Source organism: Octodon degus, unplaced genomic scaffold (genome assembly GCF_000260255.1).
Source record: "Octodon degus isolate 3935 unplaced genomic scaffold, OctDeg1.0 scaffold00015, whole genome shotgun sequence".
Taxonomy (NCBI): Eukaryota; Metazoa; Chordata; class Mammalia; order Rodentia; family Octodontidae; genus Octodon; species Octodon degus.
The window spans coordinates 25242841-25258903 of record NW_004524591.1 but is presented as its reverse complement, the minus strand read 5'-3'; the positions used below and the strand labels follow the sequence as shown (position 1 = coordinate 25258903).

The 16063-nt window shown below is 47.7% G+C and overlaps 1 protein-coding gene across 1 annotated transcript in view; it reads right to left on the bottom strand.

The window, feature by feature from the left end:
- Window positions 1-16063, bottom strand: part of Plxna4 (plexin A4) — a 446676-nt gene that overhangs the window by 52784 nt on the left and 377829 nt on the right. The window contains exons 11-14 of the mRNA XM_004626540.2: window positions 13012-13108; window positions 12434-12624; window positions 9366-9517; window positions 3438-3555 (exon numbers count right to left, since the gene is read on the bottom strand). Coding sequence (XP_004626597.1) covers window positions 3438-3555; window positions 9366-9517; window positions 12434-12624; window positions 13012-13108 — 558 coding nt within the window. The remainder of the gene's footprint in view (window positions 1-3437; window positions 3556-9365; window positions 9518-12433; window positions 12625-13011; window positions 13109-16063) is intronic.

Sequence of the window (16063 nt, the reverse complement as noted above, 5' to 3'; positions counted from 1 at the left end):
GAGAGAGAGAGAGAGAGAGAGAGAGAGAGAGAGAGAGAGAGCTGTCCATTTGTGCACCATGTGGTCCTAAAGGCAGAGTCCAACCCAGCCTGCTTGGCATGAGCACTCCCTCTCACCAGCCTGTGCGCAGGTCCTAGAAGGGCAGAAGTGAGTAAACCACAGGGATTTGCAGTGGTGCTGCTATCAGGAAGCCTCTGGAGGGGGAATTATTCCAGGGATGAGGCGAGAGTGTTATGGAGACATGTCTTAGAGTTGTGAGAAACTATTAATTATTCAAGTCATGCTTCATAAATATTTCACGATGGGTTTGCACGGGAAATCAAATTCCGCATTATTTGCCAGCTCTTCACTTGGCTCCTCTGATGGAGGTAGACAAGGAAGGAAAAGTGCTCTCTGCAGGAGCCAGACCTGGGCCCCTTGACCTTGGAGATGGGGTTCAGAGTGAATAAATCACAGATCTGGGCCTGGGTTGATTCCTGGACAGAGACCCCAATCTTCCCCCAACTTTGACATTGGGAAGGGGCACCCCATGTCCTGAGAAGCATGTTCTAAAAAGGGACTCCCCAGTGTGCTCCCAGAGGAGCCAGAGGAAGGGGTTCTCCAGTGTCCTGGGATCCAGAGGAAAGGGGCTTTTACATGGGATCTAAGCAGTGTTGCCCCACCACCCACCTCACTGAGCAGAAGGCAGTAGCTCTGGCTGCTTGGAAACAGCCTGCTTATAGACAGGATTCTGTCCCTTCTTGCCTCATGGCAGGACCTATGACCTGAGATACATGGGGACCCCTGAGCCTTATTGGCACCAGGAGACAGTGGGAGTTCTGTGGAGGTTGGGAGTGGGGCTCTTTGACTCAATTTTTCAGTGTAAACTGGAGTAGTGGACAAGGCCAGGGTCACTGGCCCTGGTTCTCCCCCCTCAAAGGCTTCCCCACTGAGTGCATGTGAGGTAGCAGGTAGTTCCTGGGAGCTGCTCTTCAAACACAGATGCAACACCAGCCTCGAGCCAAAGAACCATCAGCTCATGCCCTGTGTGCCTTGTGGCATCTCTCTGCATGCTTCTGAGCTGACTCTGCTCCTGTGCCTTCTCACCCCCTTCCCTCTTTCTTCTTTCATTCCCATCTCTGTATAGAACAGTGTCAACCATACTTCACAAATGGTTGTCTCTTCCCCAAGGTCTGCATGGAACTTACAGTCTAGCCTGGACAAGTGCTGCTTTTCTAAGGGACCCTAATGTGTATGAGAAGAGGAGCCTAGCAGAAGAGGGCCTGTGGAGGGAGGTGCAGGTAGATGCTCTGGCCCCAAATGGGGAGCTGCAAAGGCTGCAGCAGCCCAGCTCAGCTTCTCTCAGAGAAGACAGAGGATGGGGCATGGGTACTGCAGAAGGAGAAGATGTGGCTAAGTGCAGCAAGGGGAAGGAGGCAGAGGGGAAGCAGGTGGAAGGATGGAGCTTGGGGTGATAAGATTGGGTGGGAGGTTGGGCACATCCAAGAACTCAAGCAGCATATCAGGTAGCAGGAGCCCACGGTATAGATTATGTGCTACAAATGATGTTTCCATGCAGGTAGAGGGGTGATGATAGGCATAGAGCAAATGCAGATTTAAGAGACCCAAGGCGAAAGCAAAGGAATAGGAAAAGGGAGACTCCAGGACCTGGTGATGGTGGCTGTCAGGAATCAATGGAAGCCAAGGCTCATCCAAGACTGCTGGATGGGGCAACAGGCCCTAGGCAGAAATGAACAAGAGGGGGTGCACTGCGCTTGGGGGCTGAAAACCTGGATAGGTCAGGCTTGGGCAGAGGCTGGAGCTCACAGAGGAACACGGTAGAGGGACCTGTGGCCCAGAGGAAATGCCCGTTTAGTGAGGTGGAGGCTCCCTCCCTCATCCTGTGTCCTCTGCATGCTGAGCTGTGCCAAGGACATAGGATGGAAACCATCTGGCTGGCGGGCTACGTAAGCCCAGCACCTATTCTTGCCGTGCAGTGGTTTCCTCCTCCTTCCCCTTGGCTGCCAGATAATCCAGAGCCAGATTTCATGCCAGTACCTGGCGAGCAGGAAGCCCACCAGTGTGTGTTCAGTTACTGTCAGTGGCACCCAGATAGAGCTGATTCCCCAAAGCAGAGGTGGGCAGGGGCATCTGGCCTGCATTTTTCTGCAGTTCACCCTACCAGGGTCAAGTCTTTCCCAACAGCTGACCTCACCCAGCTCTAAAGAGAGGGGCTGTGCTGGGTGTCAGTTATCAGCACAACCCCACAGACAGAGCCATCAAATCACAGTGTAGCATTTAGCATAATTCAAGAAATAGGTATCAAAAATCTGGTGAGGAGGATTACGCAAGGTGACAAATTCTGTCAACTGAAGGAAACAAAAGAACCCAAAGGAAGGAAGGAGGAAGGCAGCAAGAAGAAAGGGAGGGAAGGGAGGGAAAAGGAAGGGGGCAGCAGTTCCCTCATTAGTATTTCAGGGCATTTATTACCCAGCATAAAATCCATTGCCTCAGCCCTCCAGCTTTTGAAAGCAGTTCAGAACCCAGAGGAAATAATGCCATCATGGTGTCATTCACCCTAGAAGACAGTTTTGGGTGTGGGTGGAAGGGAGTGTGCCATGTCTCCACCATCCCCACAGTCACAAGACCAAGGGAACCCAAAGGCTCTGTCCTCCTCAGCAATTTGATGTGACTGTTCAGGCTGGATGGGAGTCAAGACCTGGCAGGATGGGTTGACCTACGGAGAGGCCATGGGAGGAAGAAAAGGGCAGTGGATGGGAAATGGCCTCATGGGGGAAATGGATGGGATGTACTGGGGTAACATGGGCCCATGAGATACGGGTCAAGCACAGGAAGCCTTAAAGAGGTCATAGGGCAGGACTGATGATGAGTGGGTAGATGGGATGAGAGAAGGTGATGTCTGGGAGGATGGGCATGAGCGTACAGGGAAAGGCAAGGGTTTGGCAATAATAGTGGCAACTATAGATAATGCAGGAAATGCTAGGAAAAATATAAAAGTACACTTTATGTAATTTTCATACCTTGTTATATGTGCTATTATTGTCTCCATTTTAATGAAGAAACTACAGCACAGAAAAAATAAGCAACTTGCAAAAGTTCTGCTGGTTACTAAGTGGTAGAGGCTGGGTAACAAAGCCCAGGAGTCTTCAGGCATAGATCACGCACTCAGCCACCCACTGTGCCACTGTCCCACTTAGCCACGTAGGGACAGTGGGAAGCAAGGGCTAGAGCATCTTACCTGGAGCCACAAAACCAGGCACAGATAAGTCTGGATTTGAGTCTGGAGCTTGCAGGTGTCAATGGCTTTCCTCTTACCACAGGACAGAACCCTCATGATAGGAGGGGCGCAGAGCTGCAAGTCCTTGCCCTGTGTCTGCTAGAAGGTCTAGCAGGACCTAACAGTGACACTCATGAGGTTTTCTGGGATCAGGACTCACCATGAAGTAGTAGAGCTGCGAGGAGCGAGCCATGAACTCAGGCCGACACACAGCCACACAGATCTCCACAAAACCTGCATGCTGGCTGGGCTTGGCCTCCCCCATTTCACACACGATCCTGCAGGAAGAGAGAGAGACCCATGAGCCCCTGGGGTCCCAGCTGTGATTGTGACCCTGGGCCCCACAGCACCTCCCAGGCCCTTTTGCTATACATCATACTCTTAGGAATGGCAGTGGAGGAGTGAGAAAAAGACACCTTTTGTAATGGCTTAAATATGAAGGGTCCCCCAAAAACTCATGTACTGAAGGTCTTGATCCCCAATATAGAAATATTCAGGGCTGGAGCCTAGAGAGGAGATTGGATCAAGATGGTGTTAACCCAACATAAGCTTGCAGGCCAATAATTAGAGAAAAAGAAGGGCTGCAAGGACAGCCAACATTTTGGCCCTAGCCGTTCAAGGTCAGTGAGGACTCAGGACATAGGAGAACCTGTACTGTAACATCGTATAACTCAGTTGTATCCCAAATTTTCTGATCAAGGAGATTATGGGGCCAAAGAGGAAAGTGATCGATGATGTAGAGTGTGCCTAAGGAGAGTCACATGGAGAGAAAACATTCTCTCAGGCTTTCACAGAGAGCAAATTGATCAAGCAATGGCCATGACTCATCCACATAGCTGACACTGACAAAAGATCTTCAAACTTCTGTACAAGGTTTCAGGATAAATCCTGAGGGGATTTGACTGACCTTGTCAGATACAAAAGTTACACATCTTGTCATATAGGTCTTGCTTTATCTTGGTCTTAACCATCCAGCAGAAAAGTATAAAAAGTAAAACCATATTAATATGCTGAGCTGTAAAAGGCTCAGGTCAACAACTTCTGACATTGCCAGTCCTATGGATAACCCACTACCATTATGGACTACTGGACTATAGTGGATTATTTTGCTGAATTCACACAACTACAGCATTTAAATGACAGTGGGATACCCTTCTCTTACAAAACTAACCAAAAAAAAGGGAGTACAAATGAACGAACATTTTTTATCTGTACATTCAAAATGGTTAGGATAGATATACAGCTACTTTCTCTTAATTCAATGAATAGAGAAATTTGTTCTAATACTCCTAAGGAAATCCTGTTTGTGGACAGGATATCCTGTCTGTGTCTTGTACAATGAATAATCACTAAGAGAATAAGATGCAATGTATTAATTATTGAAACTGTGCTAATAATCAGTTTTGAAACTCTCATTGCTATTTGTTTCTCAATAAAATTATTTTTTAAAAAGATGGAGTGAACCTCATCAATGGGTTAACCTTGTCAGGGGCCTAAAGCAGTGAAGTCGACTGGGCATGGGCTGAGGCCTCTGAGGCTATGAGCCAAGACAAGCGCCTCTCTTTTGAGCTGTGTGTGTCAGGTGTTCTGTCCAGCAACAAAGAAGTGACAACTGGCCTCCTGATATTTTCCTGCAATGATACTCCTGGGTATATCCTTGGATACTCCTAAGGAAAGTGGGAAATTTTGAGGGAGATTAGAAGAGTTCTGAGTCTCCTGACCCCAGATACTTGGTCCCTAGTTCATGACTGTTCATGTAATTTTAGTGCAAGTGGAGAGAAGGTTTCAGCCAATCAGCTTAGGAAGTAGAGCTGCCAGAGAGAAAATGTGCCCTGTTCCAGGGCCACAGCCTTTAGGCCCAGCACATGAAGCTGGCCTCAAGTTCTTAGGTCTTCACTCAGGAGCTACTTGCCCCAGTGCTTGGATGCCTCAGTGATGCATTTTCTGTTCTCAGCAGCCCAGCTTCCAGCCTGACAAAGAAATATTACATGTGTATGTGTGGGGAGGTGTTTGGGATACATAGCCTTGCAGACTTGCATATGTATATATAATTTTATATTTAGTAATAATATAAAAATAAAATATTAATAATATAGTATTTTACAAAGGAAGAAACTAGGGCACAGAAAAGTTAAACAACTTGCCCAAACGTGTGTAGAGCCCACCTTCCATATCCATGGGATCTACATGTATATTGTGTCAATTGTGGTTCAAAAATATTCCTCCCCCAAATTGTGTCCATACTGAATATGTAAAGACTCTTTCTCCTGCCATTTATACTATAATAATTATTTATATAATATTCCCATTGTATATAGTATTATAAATAATAGAAATGGTTTAAAATGTAGGAGAGAATGTGTACATATTGTGTGGCAGTACTGTGTTACTTTATAGTAGGGATTTGAGCATTCGTGGACTTCAGTATCAGTTAGGGGTTTTGAAACCAATCCCCCTGGGATACTGAGAGACAGCTATGTTACTGTGCATACATACATACATATACATGTACTCAATGTTCTATATGCATACACATGTCCAAATCATACAAATATGCCATATCCTACAACTACATAGCATGGACTTCCCTTTATACTTTTTGAAGAGCTTCACAATAGTTTTTGCTGCAACTGCACTGTCATTTATGCAGTCACCTTCCTTCTGATGGACATTTAATTAGTCCAAATTTTCTCCTCCTTCAATTGCTCCTACCGAATGAACCAAATGATATCAACATCCCTAAGCTCTGCATACATATTAGAATATACTTCTAAGGTGGGAATTTGCTGGGTTAAATGGCTTGGGTATTGATTGATTGATTGAGCAAAATAGTGCTCCTGAAAGTTTACCCCAATTTGCACTTCTAGTAGTGGTTCACTCTTAAGCCAACACTAAATATCAGCAAAGCTTTGCAAGATTTTCCAGTATTCTAGGCAAAAATGTCTCATTCTAATTTTCATTTCCCTTATTGCTAGAGAGGCTGAACATGTTCATGTGTGCATGTTTCCTCTGTAGCTTTCTCTTTTTTTTTCGGAACTGGGGATTGAACTCAGGCCCTTGCACTTGCCAGACAAGCACTTATTCTGCTGAGCCATCTCCCCGGCCCCTGTAGCTTTTTCTTTGACTTCTCCGTTGAAACCCTCTTTGTTTTTCTGATGGCGTGTCTTTATGTAGGACCTTCTGAACTGGGAGTGTTAGCTTCTATCTGTTATAAATATCACGATTATTTTGTGCCAATTTGTCATCTCTTTCAACTTGATTTTCAGCATTGTTTGCCACGTGAAAGATCAAAAGTATATGTGGTTAAATTGGTCTCTTTACTTCATAGTTTCTATTTTTTCTGTTTCTCTTAAGAAGAATTTCTGAGGAAAAGTCCTGCAAAAAATTTATATATTTTTCTGCCCAGATGACACAATTAGTACATGCTCCTCCATGTAAAAAGAAATGGAAAGGGCGTAAGAGCTCCTGTCACAGGCTAGCCAGTTTAATGGTTCATGCCTCTCTAGCCCCACCCCTCGGACACTGCCCTGGACCTCTGGCCCCGCCCCTCAAGCTACTCTCTCTTTCAGCCACCTCTGCCCCATAATTTACATGAGGCTTTGTGGGGGACAACTAGACACAAACCATAACAATGAGCTTCATTTTATCCTAGTCCTGGACTGGACAGTGATCTTTGCACAGAGCTTCTAGGCTTACGCCAGGGCTTTCCAAGGGATACATGAGTGCAGTTAGTAGTAAGGGACCTGATTTCTACATGCAGTTTCCTCAAATGGGTCTTCTGATAAGCAGTAAGGCCTTCAGGGACTCCTTACCACCCTTCCACAGTAGCCTTTGTCCTTCCTAGACATCGATAAGGGGAGTGGTCCAGTTGTAGACCTCCAGAGGTAGTGGTCTATTCTTTTGGAAATATAATAGTTCTTGGTTCTTCACAAAGCTCTGGTCTTCTCTTTCTTATGTCATAACTGAATATACATCTGAAGTTAGATTTACGGTTTTAAAAGAAGTTTTTTAATTTTGCCACTAAAAACAGAGCTCCTGTCTCACACAGCCACTACCCGAAACGGGACCACCCAGAGATTTCCTTTGTCAATATTTTGGTGTATGTTTCCAACCTTGTTTGTTCTTTTACAGAATTAATTAGACATTCTATATTCTGCTTGGTAATCTATGGTTTTGCTTCAAATACCTTCAATATATGCCTGGTCATGATTCTTTGATAATATCAGATTTAGTGGCTTTGTAATTTACTATCTACTGCATGTACAGATGGCCCCCAATGTACGATTGCTTGATTTATAATATTTTCACTTTGCAAGGATGCAGAAGTGATGCTCCTTCCCTGGAACTTCCACACAAGTTCACTGTGAACTGTGAGCTTTGACCTTTTCCTGAGCTCCCAACATGCCCCATGATACTCTGTTGCATGCTGGGTGGTAGAAATGATACCCGGATTCAGACAGCTGTCATCGTGGCAGAAAAGGACTGAATCTCTTCTGGGCACTGAGTTGCTAAGGTGGAGTGGTTGGTGTATTAGGTGTATTAAATGCATTTTGGATTTATTATGTTTTCAATTTATGATGGGCTTATCAGCAAATATCCCATAGGAAGTTACGGAGCATCTGAACAGAGAACTACTGCCATCAACAAATTTCCTATTGTTAGACATACAAATGACTTATGAATTGTTATGATCAATAAAGCTGAAATATACATTCCTGCAAATGAACGTTTATGCAGTCTGGTTATTTAAGGAACGATTTAGAGGTACAAGGGCCAGGCTAAAGACTTTTGACCCATATTTCCAAATACCTTCTAGAAAGTTTATCTCAATTTCTCCTTGTCATGATTTGATGTCTGTAACTTCCCATGCCTCTGGTCTACACTGGGTACTTATTTCTAAAATAGTGTGTCTGTTGTCTTAATTTGCATTTTTGTGACTGTTGGTTACAAAAATGTACATTTTTTGCATATTGTGCATTTGTGTTCTTTTCCCATTTTGTGATATTTTTGTTTTATTGATAAGGTCTTTTAATTTGTTAAGGAATGCTTCTATTAGCTGTGATAGGGCCTGATCACATTCCTGGCTTAGCTCTCACTATTTTATTTGCCTATAGTGATTTTTTATGTGCAAGTTTTAAAGTTTTATATACTTCAATTCTTTAATCTTTTCCTTTATAATGTCTTTTTTGCAGTTATAATACCTTCTTCCTGAAATCAAATGAATTCTCACCTTTTTCTTTTCTAATCCTTTTACAGTTTCATTTTTTATCTTTACCTCTTTAATCCATCTGGAATTTATTTTGGTGTCTTACGTGGAATAAGGATCTGATATTGTACCTTTTCCAGGATGTTAATCAGAACTATTTATTGAATGATCTTGTCTTTCTTTGCTGATTTGAAATATCACCTCCCTCATATATGAAGGTTTTATGTACCTGTGAGTTGAAAGTTAGACACAGACAGAGAGCTGAATGCCCGCTTCTCCAGCAGGCTTTAGTTGTGCTGCCTCTGGCCTCCACCCCAGGCCCCAGGAAGGTAGCATCAACTTTCCTTCCCTCCTTGTGATCACCACTTCTGGCCTCTCTGCTTTTCCAGTATGCAGCTGGGGCTGCAAGTCGCAGCATGTGAGGGGTATACTTCCAATCCTCTAGAACATCAGGGGCATCTGCGCCCCCCCACTGCAGCTCTGAGGCTCTGTTTTTAACAGGACTATCCCTTGTGTAGGTTGAACACCCCCAAACTGAAAATCCAAACTCTGAAATGCTCTAAAGTCTGTTTTGCTTGTCAACTTGATGTTACAAGTGAAACATTCGCTACCAAGAAGCTTCACTTCACGTAAACAGTGATTAAGACAATTGTATCAAACTGCCTCTAGGCCATGTGTATGAAATGTATATGAAACATGAAAGAGTGTCACATTTAGACTGGGGGCCCATCACAACAACATCTCATTATACGTATGAAAATCTGAAAAACCCTAAATCTGAAACACCTGTGACCCCAGGCATTTGGGCTTTAGGACACTCGGGTCAGGCCACGTTCCTCCCCACCTTTGCCCTCCGGCAATCCCCAGGTGACCTCCACTTACTGTTCTGCAGGGATATAGCCATCTACCAAAGGGCTGCACTCCACACCAGCCACCTTGACGTGGGAAGCAATGTCCCGGAACTCTAGTCCCAGGTTCTCTCCCCGGATGGTCACCTTGGTGCCCCCTTCCCGGGGGCCTGTGACTGGAATTATCTGCAAGGAGAAGGAGAAGATGTTGCATCTGCTCCAGGTGTGCCTTTGCTCTCCTGTGATGGGGCCAAGAGCCTGTCCGTTCTTCTTCCATTGTGCTAATCCCTACAGTGGCTCAGAGTTCGCAGGCACCCACAGTGTGGGGCTATTAGTGTGCCATGGCCTTGCGCAAAGTTGCCTATTGGTGTATGGCGTTGGAGCTGTGTCCAGAGTCTCTGATGCGTCTCCCCATCTCATAGAAAAAGAGATGGCGGGATGGAATGTAACTGCAGTATTTCTAGGTAACTAGCAGAAAGTTCGGATTAAAGTCTTTAGGCCTTGGCGCACATTAGAAAATAAAATCATCTTATCAGAACACCCAGGGGTCTCCCAGGAAGCTTTAGAGATCCTTCCCAAGTGTCACTTCCCATGACCAGATTTTTTTCCCACTGGAATTCCAAGGCGCCTTCTTTTTCCACTTTGTTTGATGGTAAGTGTGTGTGTGTGTGTGTCTGCTTCCTTGTCCTTCTCCCCTCCAGCCCCTCCTCTTCAGACTCTGAGCCCGTGGGGACAGGGCCCACACCTCTCTGCTCCTGCAGTCTTGAGAGGGCAGCATCTTATTTATATCATGAGCTGTAACAGTATTGAAAACCACACCTGTCTGACCATCTTTCTGGACTTCTAGGAGCACTGGTCACACCCTTGTACTCACTGTTTGGTTCTCCTGGGGGTAGCTTTCATTTAGATTTTACCCTCATGCACTGATCAACATGTCTGGCTGCTCCTCCCAAGCTGCCACCATCGTGCCAAGACTCCTGAGTGGTAAGTTAGGGATCAGCAAGCAGGGGCAGCCTGGAGGGGTGGCTGTGGATGGTCATCGAGACCCCATCATGTGCTCCACACCTCACCCACCAGAAGAGGCTCCTGCCTCTGGATCCTGGTCTACGTCCAGGGGGATCTTTTTAGCATGTGCTACTGTCCTATCCAACAAGGGTCACAATTGAGGCTCCATCCTGGGTGAGGCTGAAAGTTAGGGAAGCAAAGCCACTAGGCTTGGCTTCCCCTGAGCAGCAGCTTTGCTGGGGGAATGAAGTGTTCGCCTACCCCAGGCCACCTCCTCTCACACATCCGTCTTGTGCAGGTACACATTCTCAGATGGATGTGCACAGGGTGTGAGAGCTTCCACTGTAGTGGAAAAACAGCTTCCTTTGAAACACAGGCCTACTCTGCAGGTGGGAGGCAGACAGTAGTAAGGAAGGCAGAGAGAGGTGTCTGGTTTGTCTCCAGTGCCTGCCCAGACGGTCAGTCCCCAGTGTGCCCTGGCACCTGGCAGCAGTGTCTACATCAAATTCCAGCCCTCGCTTGTCATCCTATAAAAGGAATTTTATCTCTGGCCCAGTCCAGGCTCCCTGGAGGGCTGATGCCAGGATGGAGGTGGTAAATAGCCTCCACTGCAGGGAGATTTGTTTAATTTGTTGCCTCCTCCCTGTGATTTTCCTGGGCCCAAGCCAAAAAGAAAGCAAGTCATTCTGAGTGCTGTGCCCAGCACACTACAAGCTGCCATGTGTTGTGTCCCCAGGGCTGGCTTCTCGTTAATGATGTGGGGGCAGTGGTTCCACAGAGGACACCCAGGGTGATGTGGGCTGGAAAGGAGAGAAGGGGACCAGGAGCAGCAGGAGGGGCACTCACCTGGCTTCTTGCTGCACTTCTGTGGTTAAATGTGCCAGCATTTGACCTGTTTAGCTCTTTTGTAGGCAGAGTATGCAAGGGGCTGGGTGGGGCAGCCACATCTGGACTACCAGGAGTGCGGACAGCGAAAGGGCCCATATTTTAAGGGCCACACAGTGAGGTCACCTTACAAGGTGAGGAGACTCACCCACAAAAGTGAAGACTCTTTCGGCTGTTGTGCAGTCCTGGTGTGTGCACTCTGTGAGTGGGGGTGTGCAAACTAGAGACATGTCATTTATGGGAGCTTGGTACAGCAACTCTAGGACCCTAACAGAAGAGGGCTACTGTGAAGATTGGTGAGGGATGTAAAGGGACCATGTCAACTCTAAGGCACTGCACATATACGCAGCCTAGGACTGTGATGGCCACTGCGAGACTGTTGGACAATGCATGCATTCAAAGGCACCGGTCTGTTTTCAGGGTTTGTAGGAGTCTGAGCCTCCTTCTTCCTCTTCTTTGGTCTCTCCCTCATCTGTCTCATTATCATAACCAGCATGCACCATTGCAAAGAGGTGCCAAGCACCCATCACACACTACCTCCTTGCCAGGTGTGAGACCCAGTCCCACTGCTGAAGAGTCTGTGGAAAGATGCATGGACCCCTTTCCTTGCTCTAAGAGGGGAGCAAGGAACTTCAGTCACAGTGGAAAGTGATATCTTAGCTGGTCTTTCTGCCAGAGTGTGCAGTGAAGAGCGTGAGCTACTTAAGTGAACCCCAGGGGCAGCGATTTCCTTGGTTTAGGCATCTTTGGTCCTATTTTAATGATGTCCATTAACAAGGAGGAGGAGGTGGCATGGTAATTAGGCAATGTACACACCCAATTCGCTCTCCCACCAATCCTGATAACACTCCCATACAGGTAAGGATGTTGAGGCTTGGAAGATAGCAATGAACTAGCTGCAGGGTGCCCCACAGGGACCCAGTGGAGCCTGGCTTGACATCTCGTTCTCTGTGTCCAGCACATCTGCACGTTTAGCCTTGCCCTGGCCCCCTTTTACTTTTGTACCTCTGTGTACAAATCCATTTCTGCTCCTATAGCTTAGGTCTTGTTTTGGGCAAATCCTGAGAGCTTTCCACTGTGACCTTCACCTTGTCCCCTGGGCTGGGCTCTGCACCCTCAGCCCCTGTGAGGCTTGTGCCACTGTTAGAGCTTCAGGCTTGTCACCGGGGCATTTGGAGCCTCCAATTCTTCAACATGGCTCTTGTGGCTTACCTCTGTGATTCGGGGATTTGTGCACTTGCTGTTGGCACCCGACAACTCCAGCCACCGGCTCTCATGAGCAGGACAGTGCTGGCGAAGGGTACACTGGCCTGGGTTCTGGCACCAGCCACACTCGAAGTCTGGGTCAGCTTTGAGACACAGCCCACAGCTCTCACGCATGGCCCCACACTTGTAGAGGTAAACTGCAGGAGGCAAGGGTGAGAGATGCTTTGAGGTGGGCCGGATGGGCCAGGGAGAAGCACTAGGAGTGCAGACCCAAGACAGTTTTGCCCCTCAGCCATTCTGACAGAGAAGGCTGAAAAGGAGCCCTGGGACTGAGGAGAGAGCCACACAGAGAAGCAGTCATGGGTTTGCATTCTCCGCAGTTCTCCCCAGCAAGTCTGTCCTGCTCCCCTCCTGTAAGCCACCAGCCAGGAGCCCATACCCAAGAAGTGACAGGGAAATGTGCATGGTGGAGAGGCTGGGGGAGGGACTCAGCAGGAGGGAGATATCCAGGATTAGCAAGTAGGGGTGCCCACCCTCCCTCCCTCCCTCCCGCTGCCTTTCCCACTATGCCCACCCCTCCACACCTTTATTCTGAGCAGGGTTGTCGATGTTAAAGTGCCCATTCCACACCACTGTCAGCTCCACAGGCAGGTTGTTGATCTCCATCCCTTCATAGGAATACTGAAGCCAGGTGGGGAGTAGAGAAGAAAGATGGTCACAGAGAATTCTAAAAGCTGAAATCCCAGCCCCAGGTCCCCAAGAACACATTGGGTGAAGGACTGGCCAAGATCTTTTGGTGTGCATATGTGGAGTATACACATTCACACAGATGTGTACCTGATGGGGGGCAGAAGGTCTGGAGGACAAGGAGGAAGTGGGGCCTGGATTCCTAGAACACCTATGTGACAGCACACCTGTGAGAAGGCACACCTGAGTAAAGCCACACCTGTGAGAAGGCACACCTGCATAAAGCCACACCTGTGAGAAGGCACACCTGTGGGAAGACCAGGTCATGATCAGCTGAGAGAGAGCAAGGAGCCACTGTCCATCACTGTGCATCTCCACAAGGAGGCTGCAGATGGGTAGCCTGTTCCTGCCCAGCTGGGTTTTCCCTAGGAAGTCTAACCAAGAAGGAGCCCTCTCCTTCCCAGGAAAACTTGCCATGAGGCCCTGCCAGGCACACATTTACACCAGGGAACTTTCTACTCCCCAGCAGGGAGAGTGGATGCAGAGAGTAAGAAGGGCAGTTGCAGCCTCTAGGAGGACATGAGGCTGGAGATAAAGAGCAGAGGACCAAGTGAGTGCTTGCAGGAGCGGTGTGAAATCCTGCAGGGCGAGACTAAGGGCAGGCGCCCCTCAGCTAGCTCTGTGCTGTTGTTGCAGGGTAGGGGGCTGCCTCTGGGACTGCACAGGGTTTCCCATCCCACCTCCCCAGCTGCACCCATCCAGCCTGGACAGGTCCTGGCTAGGACATGGCTGTGAGGGCTGAGAAGGAGCAGGTGCAGGGGGTGGAGCCCCAGCACGGCAGCCTCTGCTCTACTTCTGACAGCAGATGCTTCTCAATGCTCAAGGAAAGGAGGGAATGCAGACGGAATGTGGACCCTGCCCGGAGCAGCAGTTTTAGCTCCTACCTGGTGATTTTCTTATTATTCCACCAGACTTTGTCCCCACAGGGGGTAGGAGAGAAGAATGGAATGGAGACAGATTTTCTGCACAGAAGCAGCTGAGATCCAGGGATTTGTTGCAAGGAGCCTAGCTTTGAAGTTGTGCTTGCAAAAACAATGAGCTCTTTTAATGCAGTTGAAGTTTGGAGGAGCTGGGTTGGGGGACTGGTGGCAGCTACCTGGGGGTGATGATGCTTTTCCTTCTTCAAGGGGCCACAGCATCTTCCCTGAAGGGAGAAAAGGGGGCAGCCATAGGCATGGGGTGTGTCCGCCTAGGGAGAATCAGGGTCCAGGATCTATGCCTTTTGCCGTGGGCAGGAATTGGTCTGCAGCTCTTCTATAGAAGCTTCTACAGGATGTGGTATAATCCCCAATCCAGGAGCACCCCTGAATCCCTGAGTCACCAAACAAGCCCCAGTGTAAACATGCCATCATGCTGTCCCAAATAACACAAGAAGGATGTGAGCTCAGGCCTCTTCAGACTCTACCCTAGTGTTCAAATGCTAACTCCCTGCACCCATATTCCCAGCCCCAGGAGGTAGGCTTAGTGTTTTTCCCATGAGAGAGGTGTTTTTTTTTTTGTTTGTTTGTTTTTTTGTATTTTAGGGAAGGGTCTACAGGGTGTTCAGGGTCTCACAACTAAATGGGACTCCTAGTGACCCGCCTGTTTACAGCCTCCCAAGAGCTGGGATTATAGGTGTGCACCACCATGCCCAGTCTCAATTTCTGTCTCAGAGCAACCCTGGGGTGGGGCCAGCATGGCAGGCCCAGGGATTGAACCCCTAGCCCCTGTGCCTACTTGCAGATGCCTTAATCCACTAAGCTCTTTGGCTGGCCCAAAGAATTTCAATCTTTTTTTGGTACCGGGGATTGAACTCAGGACCCTGAGCTTGCCAGGCAAGCGCTTATTCTACTGAACCATCTCCCCGCACCCTGAGAGAGGTGGTTTGCAGTGCACCCTCCACACCCTTAAGGAATCCTTCGTCACTGATACCACTCGGGTCCAAAGAGCATAGCCACATCCCTTCTCCTTGAAGAAAGAGCATCAGAGACATCAGTCATCTCCTAACCAGGATGGTAGCCATTCCTTACAGAAGGATATTTTCCAAAACTCCAAATAGATACCCCAAACTTCAGATAGTGCCAAACCTCACATGTGCTTCTTTCTTTTTTTCCTGTACGTATATATCTGTGCCAAAGTTCATTTCATCTTTTAGGCACCGTGAGAGAGTAGAACAATGATAACTCATAAAATAGAACAATTATAATGGTATACAATAATAGATACTGCGAATGTGGTCTTTGTTTCTCAGTCATGTAACTGATACCTTGACTATGACTCAACCAGTGACTAATAGGCAGGCATCATCCGCAGTGTGGAAGTCCTGGACCTGGTGGATGATTCACAGCCCAGCAAGATGGAAAGAAACAACTGGAGAGTCTACCATGCTGCATAAAAAGGCCTGCAATTCAAAAGTTATAAACCTTTTATTTATGGATTTTTCCACTTGAGATTTTTGGGTTGTGGTTGACCACAGGTAACTGAAACCAGGAGATGGGAAACTGCACAGGGGGAGATTCCTCGCCAAATCCTCTGAAGTTGGGTCTCTGCACTGGGTCAGGCTGCAACACCCCAATCTGTCCCAGGTCTTCTCATGGACTTCTGCCACCATGACCACTTATAGTTGTCTAAAGGCCCCTTCATCAAGAAGCAGGATCGAGGTGCAGACTCCAGGGCCTGCTCTGGACCTACTGAGTTTGGCTCTCTGGAGATGGGGAGCACTGTGAAGGGTCTTTTCCATGGTTCTGGTATAGACTGAAGTTTGAGAACCACAAAGGGGGGCTGGCCCAGTGGAGAGGGAGGTGAGCAGGAACAGGTGTCCTCTGCTCAGTGTCCTTCCCATCTCTTTCATTGACTGGGCTCCACCTCTCCCCACTCTCCCCATCTGTGCCCACCCTAAGGCTCCAGTGG